Source organism: Phoxinus phoxinus (assembly GCF_949152265.1).
Source record: "Phoxinus phoxinus genome assembly, chromosome: 2".
Classification (NCBI taxonomy): Eukaryota; Metazoa; Chordata; class Actinopteri; order Cypriniformes; family Leuciscidae; genus Phoxinus; species Phoxinus phoxinus.
Genome location: NC_136877.1, coordinates 47,680,854 through 47,692,056, shown reverse-complemented (window position 1 = coordinate 47,692,056; position 11,203 = coordinate 47,680,854). Strand labels below are relative to the sequence as shown.

The following is an 11,203-nucleotide window of genomic DNA, read 5'->3' as shown; positions in this document are numbered from 1 at the left end:
TTTTTAGTTGTCTTTCCTTACAGATTTATTAATAATTTCACAGATAATTCTTTAAAGTCGGCATGAAATGGAAGTTAAGACAGTCTTTTCTTCCCTATTGTGACTATATCCAAGTAAATTATCTTCTTAAACAAGAAAAAATGTAGGACGGGGCTTGATTTTGTCCCTCAGGAATTGATTGGATCGTTGAATCATCGTGGTTTGCGATTGGTTGATCTCTTGTGAGTGACAGGTTGCCCCTCCCTCGCTCCAGTAAACATCATCAGAGAATAGATATTGTTGATTAAAGTTTGATTAAAAGATTATGAATTTGAATTATGGTGACTGAAAGACATATTTTCTGATAGAAAAGCATAAAACAACTTGTTTCTTTTTGACAGTTTTATTGTCTTACAATCATCAATGAAAGCAAAAGTACATGTGATGTTTTTATTCTATTATAATTTAGTTTAGTTGCTGTCTTTTTACTTATTACAATTGTTATTTCTTTAGAAAATGTATTTACACATTGTTTCATACAAAACATACAAAAATATCTTTCATATTAATTGTGACTTCAGAGGTGTAACATGTCTTCTGTTCTTTTTCTGGGTTAGGGTGTAAAAATACATATTTAACATCTATATTTAAAAAAAATAATTGTTAATACGTGCACATGATTAAGTGAAGATGGCCATATGCATATAATCTAAAACCTGTTATTCAAACATGTTGAAACAGAAGCAATGACAAACATCTTCACCATTCACTCGACTGGTTTTACACATGCAATGAAAAAACCTTTTAAAAATGTTGAAAATGGAAAAAAAATCCATTATATTGTTATATATTATTGTACATTAGTTTTACGTTACATAGAGTTCATGAAACAAACACTTTTCAAACAAAAATGTGTTTATGACGGGGTCTGTTTCAGAAAGTCCTGAAATCTATACATCATAAAAATGAACAGCTTGTATATAAGGGCTAGAAAGTGGAACTTGCATAGAAAGCAAAATAATCTTTCGAAACCTTTCCGTTTATGTGACAGAAAAAACATTCAGTTGCTTTTACAGTACACCGACTTTATAATCAACGAGGCAAAGCGTGGTTAAATTTGACAGGCAAAATATTCGGTAGACTGCTAAACAAATTCATATCTGGCTCAAAACCCTCAATTGCCTTAAGATATCAGAGTCTCTCCTCTGATAAAACCAACCAGAAGCATCCAGTTCAGATAGTGTAGATGCATAGCAGAGAGGGTGGATGCTACAGGCCAAAAAAAAAAAAAAAGCACTTGGTGATCATGTAAACGTTGCCCCTAAAAATGTGTTTCACAATTTCCCCCTTTACCAAATTACACTCAGCTGTACCGTTACTGTTAGAGAACATCAAACACTTATCTTGACATTGTTACAATGCATAGAGCTGCCGCTCATGAGTGTCCAAACTCTCATGCTGGTTGTTCCTACTAAAGGCTCGTCCTCCAGTTCCCCAAACTGGACTGGGGCGGTAAATCTGGTTTATTTTCAAGGATTCTCCAGGGATCACTTGCAGAAGAAAGTTAGTATGTGGCGTCCACTGCATTGATGTTGCTATCCATCTGGTGCCGAAGCGAGAGCCGAGCCTTGTGGGAAAAATAGGCCTGTGGGCAAGTTGGGCTGCTGGCGCTGTCCCCTTCACTGCCCCAAGAGGTGGTGGAGGACAACCGAGGCTTCAGCTCTTCACTTGCTACTACTGAAGACATAGAAATTAAAATAAGTTAGAAAACATGTATTTTTGCATGGAACTTAAAGGTTAAACCCAAAAATTAAAATTCTCTGAGATTCTGAACCCTCAAACCCGTAAGACTTTCGTTCATCTTCGAAAACACAAATGAAGATCTTTTTGATGAAATCTGAGAGCTTTCTGTCACGCAACTGACACTTTCTTGCTTCAAAATTTCATAAAGTGATCGTAAAACTAATCCACATGATTTGAGCGGTTTAGTACACATTTTCTGAAGAGGCTCGGTCACTTCATATGATGAACAGATTTAATTTAGTCTTTTATTCACGTATTAACATTGATCAGCGAACATAAACAGAAAATAAACCGAACCTGCTTGATGCGGGAGAACAAAACTCATTGGTTCTTGCACATCAAGCGAATATGCTTAGCTTCCCTTTTCCACAACTGATGTGTGAGTTGCTGAATGTTTATGTGGATAAAAGCCTAAATTAAATCTGTTCATCATATAAAGCGTTCGAGTCTCTTCATAAAATTTGGATTAAACCGCTCAAATCATGTGGATTAGTTTTACGATCTCTTTGTGAACTTTTTGAAGCGTCAAAGTGTCAGTTGCGTGGCTGTCAACGGAGGGACAGAAAACTCTCAAATTTCATCAAAAAGATCCTCATTTGTGTTCTGAAGATGAACGAAAGTCTTACGGGTTTGGAAAGACATGAGGAGTAATTAATGACAGAATTTTCTTTTTTTGGGTGAACTATCCCTTTAATCTTTTCTGCAGCAGTTTGTTTCATCTACAAAAGAAGCGACATCGCCATCTATCAGGCATTTGAGGTATTATATCTCGTTTACCAAAACTTGTCAACAAGGCTAATCTATGCGAATGCATTATTGGTGTAAATTCAGAGGCTTTATCAGATGAGGACATGACTGCAGCCGAAACCAGCATGTCCAGTGTAAGTAGGCTCCCTCTGACCATTTAATTTGACTGAACATTAATTTATTTATCCGTTATATTGAAGAGACCTTTTCTAAGGATATTGGCTTTTTTGAGCTCTTTACTGGGACTTGAGTGTTTTTGTTGACGTTTAAGAGGCTTTGTGTCGACCTTGATTTATTACAACATTGAGGTGTTCACTTTTTAAACACTTTTACAAAAAATAAACGTGATTGCTCTCCTCACAAATCAACGGTTTCTTGTTTTTCACTGGTGTTGAGAACTAGTGCATCTTTGAGCCTACAATCAGTAATACAATCGAGTAATACAATCAGATACAAGACATTTACCCAAGTGACACTGGAATTGGTAACTTGTAATGGCGTTATTATCGCAGTATTTTTACTTGAGTGTGTTTTTCAGGTTTACACTTCACATTACATTTACATTTATGCATTTGGCAGACGCTTTTATCCGAAGCGACTTACTTTGCATGCATTAGGCTACACATTTACATTCTTATTAGTTCTTGCTTTCCCTGGGAACAACACTGTTTTCACTGCTTGTATTTTAAGCTACCAGTTTATAATTTGCCCATTATCAAGTACAATTTGGCATTATGAAGTTTGATAATGATAAATCTCACCCGTCTCAGGAGGGCACTGTCTTTTGCACCTCTCCTTGCAGCGTCTGTAGAAGGGGAAGCACTGCAACATTTTTACACCCATTTCACCAGCAGGAGGCGCTGAAAGACAAGAGAAACACCTGTTAGACAAACCGAGACCTTACTTTATCATAACAACCCTAATAGCCAGGGTTTCTTTCTGAACCAGCAGTGGGAAAATGTCGATTTCAAATTGCCTTTCTTGTACTGTACTGTAAACAGCTGCAGCTTGTTGTTATTAGTTTTCTAACGCTTCCCAGTGACCATGGGTTTTATGCATAATCTCATTACAGCCGTGTGTGTGTGTGTGTGTGTGTGTGTGTGTGTGTGTGTGTGTGTGTGTGTGTGTGTGTGTGTGTGTGTGTGTGTGTGTGTGTGTGTGTGTGTGTGTGTGTGTGTGTGTGTGTGTGTGTGTGTGTGTGTGTGTGTGTGTGTGTGTGTGTGTGTGTGTGTGTGTGTGTGTGTGTGTGTGTGTGTGTGTGTGCTTCAACTCAAACTCTAATCCCATAGAGCGACGTCAATGGATAGACTGACCGGAGACATCCGATCTAATAAATCCTTGATTGGGAATTATGCGCCAGGTCAAGTTCCCTGATGGAGACTCCTAGTTTTGTAACGATAGGCCGTTTGTAAATCACTTTTAAAGGGACAGTTCACCCAAAAATTGTATTCACCCCATAATTTAGGCCTACTCGCCCTCAAGCCATCCTAGGTGTAAATGGCATTCTTCTTTCAGACGAATACAATCGGAGTTATATTAAAACAAATGTCCTGGCTCTTCCAAGATGGCAGTTTCTGTTTTTAATTAATGCACAATCTTTTCGACATGACTTGAACGCACCAATAGTTTGTTTATAAACTCATGTTTGAAGTGATGCACCCTGCAGTTGTTGAATATGAGAGTTTACAGAGGGTTTAGTTGTATGGCTCAGTTAACTTTGATCAGAATCTATAGCCAAAGACAAAAACAAACACATCTCAGAGCTTTATGTGACTGAGTGACCAATGCATCTCTTATCAGCTTCCCCCCATGGTTTTGCATGGCCTTTGGTTTGTAGTATAGGCTTACGGGGTTAATGGTTAATTTTTAATTACTTGGCTTTTACACTTCTTATATATGCTCTATGAATTCTGTCTGCTTCAGAAACCAATGTAATAAGGAACATTTAGTGGCCGACCTGCACATGTGCAAGTTTGCACAACAACAAAAAAGACATGCTGAATGGGATGTGGGATCACAAACTACAACAGAGCTTGTGTAATAGGTCATAAGTTGTCAAGCATCCAATGCGATGCAGTGCAGAAAGATGTTTTCCATCCAGCTGCATGTCTCTCACACAGAAACTGTATTAACTAGTAGAACGACTGTCACAAAACCATGTCACCACACGCCACAGAAATATGGAAGTTTACTGTCATGCATAACTCTGTTCCCACCCAACCCTGCCCTTTCATTTCAGAGGTGAACTCATAAATCATTGGAAATCTGTCATGTTTCCCTTCAGTTTATTAACTTGCCTGAGTCTATATGCTTGAGGACAAAACATGCAAAATTCAGATTAAATGCACTTAGCCACTGCTAATGTTTGAGTTGTTAATGACTCAACTTACAAAAATATATATATTTTGGTGTTGAATTTTTTAAGTGTTGGATTAACTAATTTTATGGTGGAATAATTAATACAGAATCTGTTCTGCACTCTGTTCAGGCATTAGCATTTCATTTGAGTTTCAGTCTTATATCTTCAGATCTTGATGATTTAAAGAGGTTTGGTTTCACTCAGTGTTTAATTCAGTTTCTCAGGTTTCAGCAAAATGTCTTCTTTTCATTATAGGCATAAAGACTTCTGATGAAATGATTTGTGTATGGCAAATTATGTCGAAATAACCTCTTCATAGTCTTGTATACTACCTCAGATGGTTTGCATCAAACCCTAAGAACCTCTGAGCGTTTGTGGAGAGCATTTTGTCCAAAATATTTTCCAATACTGATGCTGAACAGCAAAGGTGACCGTTGTTTTTATAAAATTTCCCTTGGTTCCAGTAAAGGCACACACACAAACACACACTTTTCCATTATGTCTTGTGCCAATCATAAGATATGCATTTATCCGTAACCATTCCTCTTTTCTTTTCTCCTCTCAGTCCTTTTTATAACTGAGGGGGGGAGGTTCTTGCCTGGAGACCCAGAAATGACGGTAAGACTTGTACAATTTTAAGTTGTTTGCTTAGTGACATGGACATGCACTTGTATACATGTAGGCTACTACAAAGCAGATGCAAACAGATACACATCCTTATAGGGTGTTTAATCTAGACTTGCGACCTAACATGACGGCCCTCTCCATGCCATTTACTAAACATTGCGAGCCATGTGTTTGTGTTTCTGTATGCCTGTGTCTTGTCTCTTATAGGTTAAGCACACACTGAGGACTGCTGCTTAAAATGGTTTGGTAATCTCTAGTTACGACACTGCATTCCTCTTCACCTCCATCTGAGACTCTTTTCTGAGAATGAAACACTTTATGCACATAATTGGATATACACCCTCAGAAACAAACCGAGGCTGTCAGTCTCATCTCTCATTGGTTTAGAGCACAACAGCATTCTTCTTGGAATCGCAGAGTATTCTCGGAATTGCATAGAATTCCAGAGGTTTATTTAAATAAAAAATTTTGTTGTTGTTATTACAACCACATATTTACCATTTTGGTTCCTTTTTACTGTGATGGTCCACTTTAGAAAATCTAGTAACTATGAATCTATATATCAGCTAACTCTCATTAGAGTATTAGTAGACTGGTAGGGTAAGAATAAGTTGACATGTATAATTGCAAAGTTCCTTATAGTCAGTATAATGTCTGTTGGTGGAGCATCAAAATAAAGTGTTAGCAGATATTAAGAAGACAGTCTACTAATAATAATTAGAGCTAGTTAACATGTTGTTGCAAAGTTACTTACAGTTAGAATCTCTAAAGTGTAAGTGGACCATCGAAATAAAGTGTTATCTGCCTTTTTTCTCTACAAGCTTGTGTGTTCATTAAAGTTTTTCCTCAAGGATAAAGAAGAAAAGGATAACAAGTGCATTAACACACACCTATTTCAAATCCCACCACAGGTTTACACATTAATACTGCAATTTAGTTGTACTTTTTACAGATCTAAAACTATAAGCTTTAAATGGAATAAATAGGTAATTATAATACCGGTATTATTATTTTTTGTATATTTGTGTCAGTGTCTGTATTACTAGAATATAATAAGAGGTTGACAGTCCTTTTTTGGCCTGCACTCTTAAATAAAAAGTATTTTTTTTATTGGCAGGGTTCCATGCCGAACGTTCAACATTCATGGAATCTTTCCTGTGCACAAAGGGTTATTTATAGAGGGAAACGGTTCTTTAGGTTTTTGAAATGTTCTTCACACTATAAGAAATATTTTAAGAACTGATCCCTGAATAATTGGGGAACCAAACATGGTCCTACAATTGCATTGCTAAGAGGATGAGGGGGTGGGGGAAACCTTTGCAACCTTTATTTTTGGGAGTATTCAATCAATTTTAAAAAATGTAAAAAAAAAAATAGGCGTTTAAGACTTGATTGAATGCAAATGCTGTGATTTAGGGTCTTGCCATGCAGGATCATCATACATTTGAGTGATGGATCTCAAGTAATTTAATTTTATAATTTTGACTTCTGTCAACCCCCACACTCTTAAAAATAACTTTATTGGCGTTGATAGTTTCATGAAGAACCTTTAAACATCCATGGAACCTTTCCATTCCACAAAAGGTTCTTTATAGTGAGAATGGGGTCATGACATGGTTTTTTTTATTTTATTATTATGTTCCCTTAGGTGCAATTATAGTATTACTATAGTTTTTTTTACAAAAAACTTTTAAAATGTAGTGATTTATGACCTTTTCCCACCCTGTTTCTCATCCTCTGGTTCAAACAGTCTGTTTATGGGGTGTTTCCCCTTTAAGAGTTCAGTGTTAACGCCCACTGTTATGATTGGCTAACGTCAGTGCCTATGCATCAATTATTAACGCCCCCAGCCAGAACATTTTTCGGATTCGGCGCAACTGTTTAATAGCAGGTGATTCACGCGAAGCGATGGCTCTTGCAATGATAAAACCTTATTATGTTTGAGCCGGAATCAGAGGAAAATTAACCATCACCACAACAACGAAGACTGGATCAGCCCGTGTACACATGGAAAGTGAAACTATTTTGAATTAATAAAAAAAAATTAACCCAAGACACTTGAAAACGGATTATTGTTGCATAATTATCCTATAGCTTCATTTGCTAACAGTTTAACATTATTTAACTAATTCCAATGAAATGATAGGGTGTACCACGGACAAAAATGCATGCACAGACAGGCCATCTTTGAAGATGCAGCATTGATAAAGGCAACATTTTTAATTTTCTATCACATGTAGGCCTACTAGAAAGGCGACATATTTTCAAGATTCTCTTATACAAATGTGTTTATATTAGCCATGGTAAAAAGTAAGTTTGCGTCGTCGTTATTGAGCCCAGAATGTCGGCACGGACTTATCTTTGAGCAACCGTTTTCTGGCAAAGCCAAGCATCATATTGGGATTTTTTCCTCAAAACAGTCATCCTTAAATGTATAGAACACTGCCGTGACTGGGACGTCCGCAAAAAATAAAGTGCATCCATTTTTCCCTGACGACTGGATCTTTCGCAGCGTATTCAAAGATGTTGTTTGTCCACAGCAAGGAACAGCACATCTGCGGCATCGTAATCTCCCTGTACACAGACCCACTCGCTGTCCGTCGACTGAACACTTGTGAGGCGCGCGGCGCGCGGGCGCGACAATGATACGTAATGAGCGTAGTTGCCTTGCGCTTTAAGCGTAGCTGTCTTGTGCCTGGAGGCGGTCATATGCAAACGCTGGTACGTCACTTCGTACCGTGACGTCACTTCTTACCATGGATCCAGAACGAGCTGTATTTAGAGCTTGATTAAATAAATGATTCGTTTATAATGGGGAGGACGTCTTAAGCTATGAAACTTGCAGGACGTTTTAATGACACAAAGACCTCTTATATACCAAAAGATCAAGGCAAATTTGGTTTCTCATGTCATGACCCCTTTAATACAATGTTCTTCACAATAAAAACATGGTTCTTTTTAGAACTTTTCACTAAAATGTTATTTGTAGAACCAAAAATGGTTTTTGGCATCACTGCAAAAAAAAAAAACTTTTGGAACCTTTACTTTTAAGAGTGCGCCCCCACCCCGCGTGCCCGCGCACACGCGCTTTCCCATTGAGTATTTTTGTGAGTATGTGCAGTACGTGACGCTCGGCTCGGGCACGCGGTGGTCCACTCGGGCGATGGGGGGAGAGAGGGGGAGGACTGTGTACAGGCGAAAGCATATCAATTATTCATTATCAAAGAATGTTTACAAAATCTCTAATGATTTCCATATGCAGACATCAAAGCTATTTTTGGTCCAGACGCATCATTCGCTGAAAAGTACGTTACATAAAATCTCAGTGCAAGAGATCAGCCAGAGTTCAGAAGAAAAGTCAATCTCTTTAAGCGAAAAGTATAAGATAGGACTACCTGAGCACCTTCTTTGCTGCTAAGTAGTGTGCCAAGTGATGAATAAACGTCTAACGAGCAAATATATAGCTGTCTGAATGATAAAGAGTTCGTGGACTGATTTATTGTTTTGATAATGAATTTAACCCTCAGGGAATTCAACCAGTCAGATTTTCACAATGACGGTGCTACACGATTAAAGGAATCTTTTTATGAGCTATGCACTGTTAAAATAAAATAAAAGCTGTGGTTGCCATAACGATTTATTTTGGTTCCCGACTTCCCGTAAATAAAATAGATGATCAAATATAAGGTCACGTGATGAATGAATAGACCTATTAATCAAAATTAGACTTTATACGTAATAATAAACATGTGCAATGCAGTGTTACCTACAAAGACAAAACAAATCAGTACCTAAACAACATAAAATGTAGCACTCTGTAGATGAATAATTATAAAAAATAAACAGCTTTAATTGTCAAATACAAGTGACTAATGTGTAAACAGACTTTTAAAAATGTTAACGTGTATTGTCGAAAGCAATATAGCCTACATTATTAGGCTTCACTGTACAGCCTAGTTTTACAGTAAAATTATGGTTATTGTCTGTTAAATTGAATATAGCTACATTTAAACTAATAAAAGGCCAGGTTTTTACGTTGTATTTCCTTTAAAATGACAAACAATTTGTTGTACAATTAGCCTGCAGTCCCTGAAGCAAGTTTGACAGTATATTGTGAGACTGACACTCCCACTTTTGACACACACCTCCAGTGTGTCTGTGTTTACCCTTATACGACTGCGAATATTTACTTTGGAAGTAAATGTGTACGGTATTTCGGTGTTTTTAAAACAATGTTAATAAAAAAGAACGTAATCAATTGGACTCACCGATTGGTTCTTGCACGAACTTTGTCACTGTCACGCAGACAATTCTTCAAATTCCAAGTGACGATCGTTCTCCAACTCACACTGGCGATGGCAGAACCCGTTCAGTATGACAACATGTAAGCTTTAGTTTTGAGCACACTGAACGTTCAGCTTTAAATAGCTTATCTGAGCAGCACGCCCTGCCTCCTCCTCCTCCTCCTCCTCCTCCTCCTCCTCCTTCTTTCACTCAGTTTGCTATAGTGTGCTGGCAGGTCTTCAGTAACGCATGGGAAAACATTCTCACTATTCAGGATCGATTCACGAAACTATTCAGAACTTTCACACATGCAAGGACTTGAGTTTTGGCTTTGAGTGTTGCTGGCAAATTAAATGCTAAATCTTTTTCTACCACATGCATGATTAATTTAATTAAGGAATACAAACTGAAATGATAGCAATAGATGGGATTAAAGTTCTTTTGAATCCTTTGTGTTCTGTAGTGACGTTCGTGCATTCTTAGAAGTCATTGAGAGAATAATATTCTTTCGTTTTTCTCTTATAGGCTACTGTATATAGGCTACTTTAAATGTTGTAATGCACAAACTGCCCACACAGTCATTATGATGTTTTAGTGTTTTGGATTTATAATCATTTTTAAATTGTTTAGACATTTTTTACTTTTTTTACATTTAGACATTTTTTTTTTTTACATAGCATATAACTTCACGTTTAGGCATCAGTGCTCTTAAATTCAGACACCCAGCATCATTGAACACTCATAGTGTAATTTAAATCACAGTTTTAAAAAAAAACGTAGGCCTAGTGTCAAATTAATTTTAACACTATAGCCTACTTCGGATATGGTCCCAATCTATAGGCTAGTATAGCATGGAAAATTCTCATAAGTTAAAAAAGCTCATCTTTACACTTTCAAGAAACGCATACCAGCAACACCAGCATATACAGGGAAATGTGTATTTACGCCCTTATTCGTTTTGACAGCCTGTTTGCTGTTTTCACCAGTGGAAATTTACAGAGGCCAATTCAAAAGGAGAGACGGATTAGAATTCTGAACAGCGAGTGTGCTGCACAATCTGGGTTGAAGGCCAAGGCCCCCCATTGATGGTCATTAGTATTGTGTGACTTAGTACCAATAGCATTAATCTGTTTGCCACTGATCAGAGAGCAGTTTGAGTTTGCCCTAGCTCTGAAGGCGTTAGTTTGGAGGCTGACTCAGGAACAGTGTTAAATGGGTAAATAAACCCTGAGATTTTATTTCAATTCTCATTGTGTAACGTCCAAATCGGACAGCAGGAAATTGTTTTATGAGTTGTGGTGGATTTTTTTCTTTTCTTCGGTTCATTAGTTGAGGTCCGATTTGCACTCTGAACTCAATTCCCTTTACAACACACTCCAAAAAATAACAAGCAATTAAAATTCT

General features: G+C 37.4%; 2 protein-coding genes and 1 long non-coding RNA gene across 4 annotated transcripts in view; 1 reads left to right on the top strand and 2 right to left on the bottom strand.

The window, feature by feature from the left end:
- tm4sf5 (transmembrane 4 L six family member 5) overlaps window positions 1–11,203 on the bottom strand; it is a 367,250-nt gene that overhangs the window by 342,562 nt on the left and 13,485 nt on the right. The gene's annotated exons all lie outside the window — the stretch shown is intronic.
- Window positions 793–9,922, bottom strand: LOC307012413 (uncharacterized protein C17orf114-like). The gene is made up of 3 exons (XM_079639059.1): window positions 9,784–9,922; window positions 3,291–3,389; window positions 793–1,716 (listed from the first exon to the last, which is right to left on the bottom strand). The coding sequence occupies exons 2-3, from the start codon at window positions 3,370–3,372 to the stop codon at window positions 1,544–1,546; spliced, it is 255 nt and encodes an 84-aa protein (XP_079495185.1). The 5' UTR covers window positions 3,373–3,389; window positions 9,784–9,922; the 3' UTR covers window positions 793–1,543.
- LOC307012427 lies at window positions 1,997–5,959 on the top strand. The gene is made up of 3 exons (XR_013800619.1): window positions 1,997–2,663; window positions 5,454–5,506; window positions 5,723–5,959. It is a non-coding gene; the product is annotated as an uncharacterized lncRNA (long non-coding RNA).

What these genes read in the sequence shown, in the direction of transcription:
- LOC307012413 (XM_079639059.1), bottom strand. Translation starts at nt 3,372, where the DNA reads ATGGGTGTAAAAATGTTGCAGTGCTTCCCCTTCTACAGACGCTGCAAG. An exon ending in ACAGTGCCCTCCTGAGACGG is followed by an intron (nt 1,717 to 3,290) that starts GTGAGATTTATC and finishes CTATGTCTTCAG; the next exon opens with TAGTAGCAAGTGAAGAGCTG.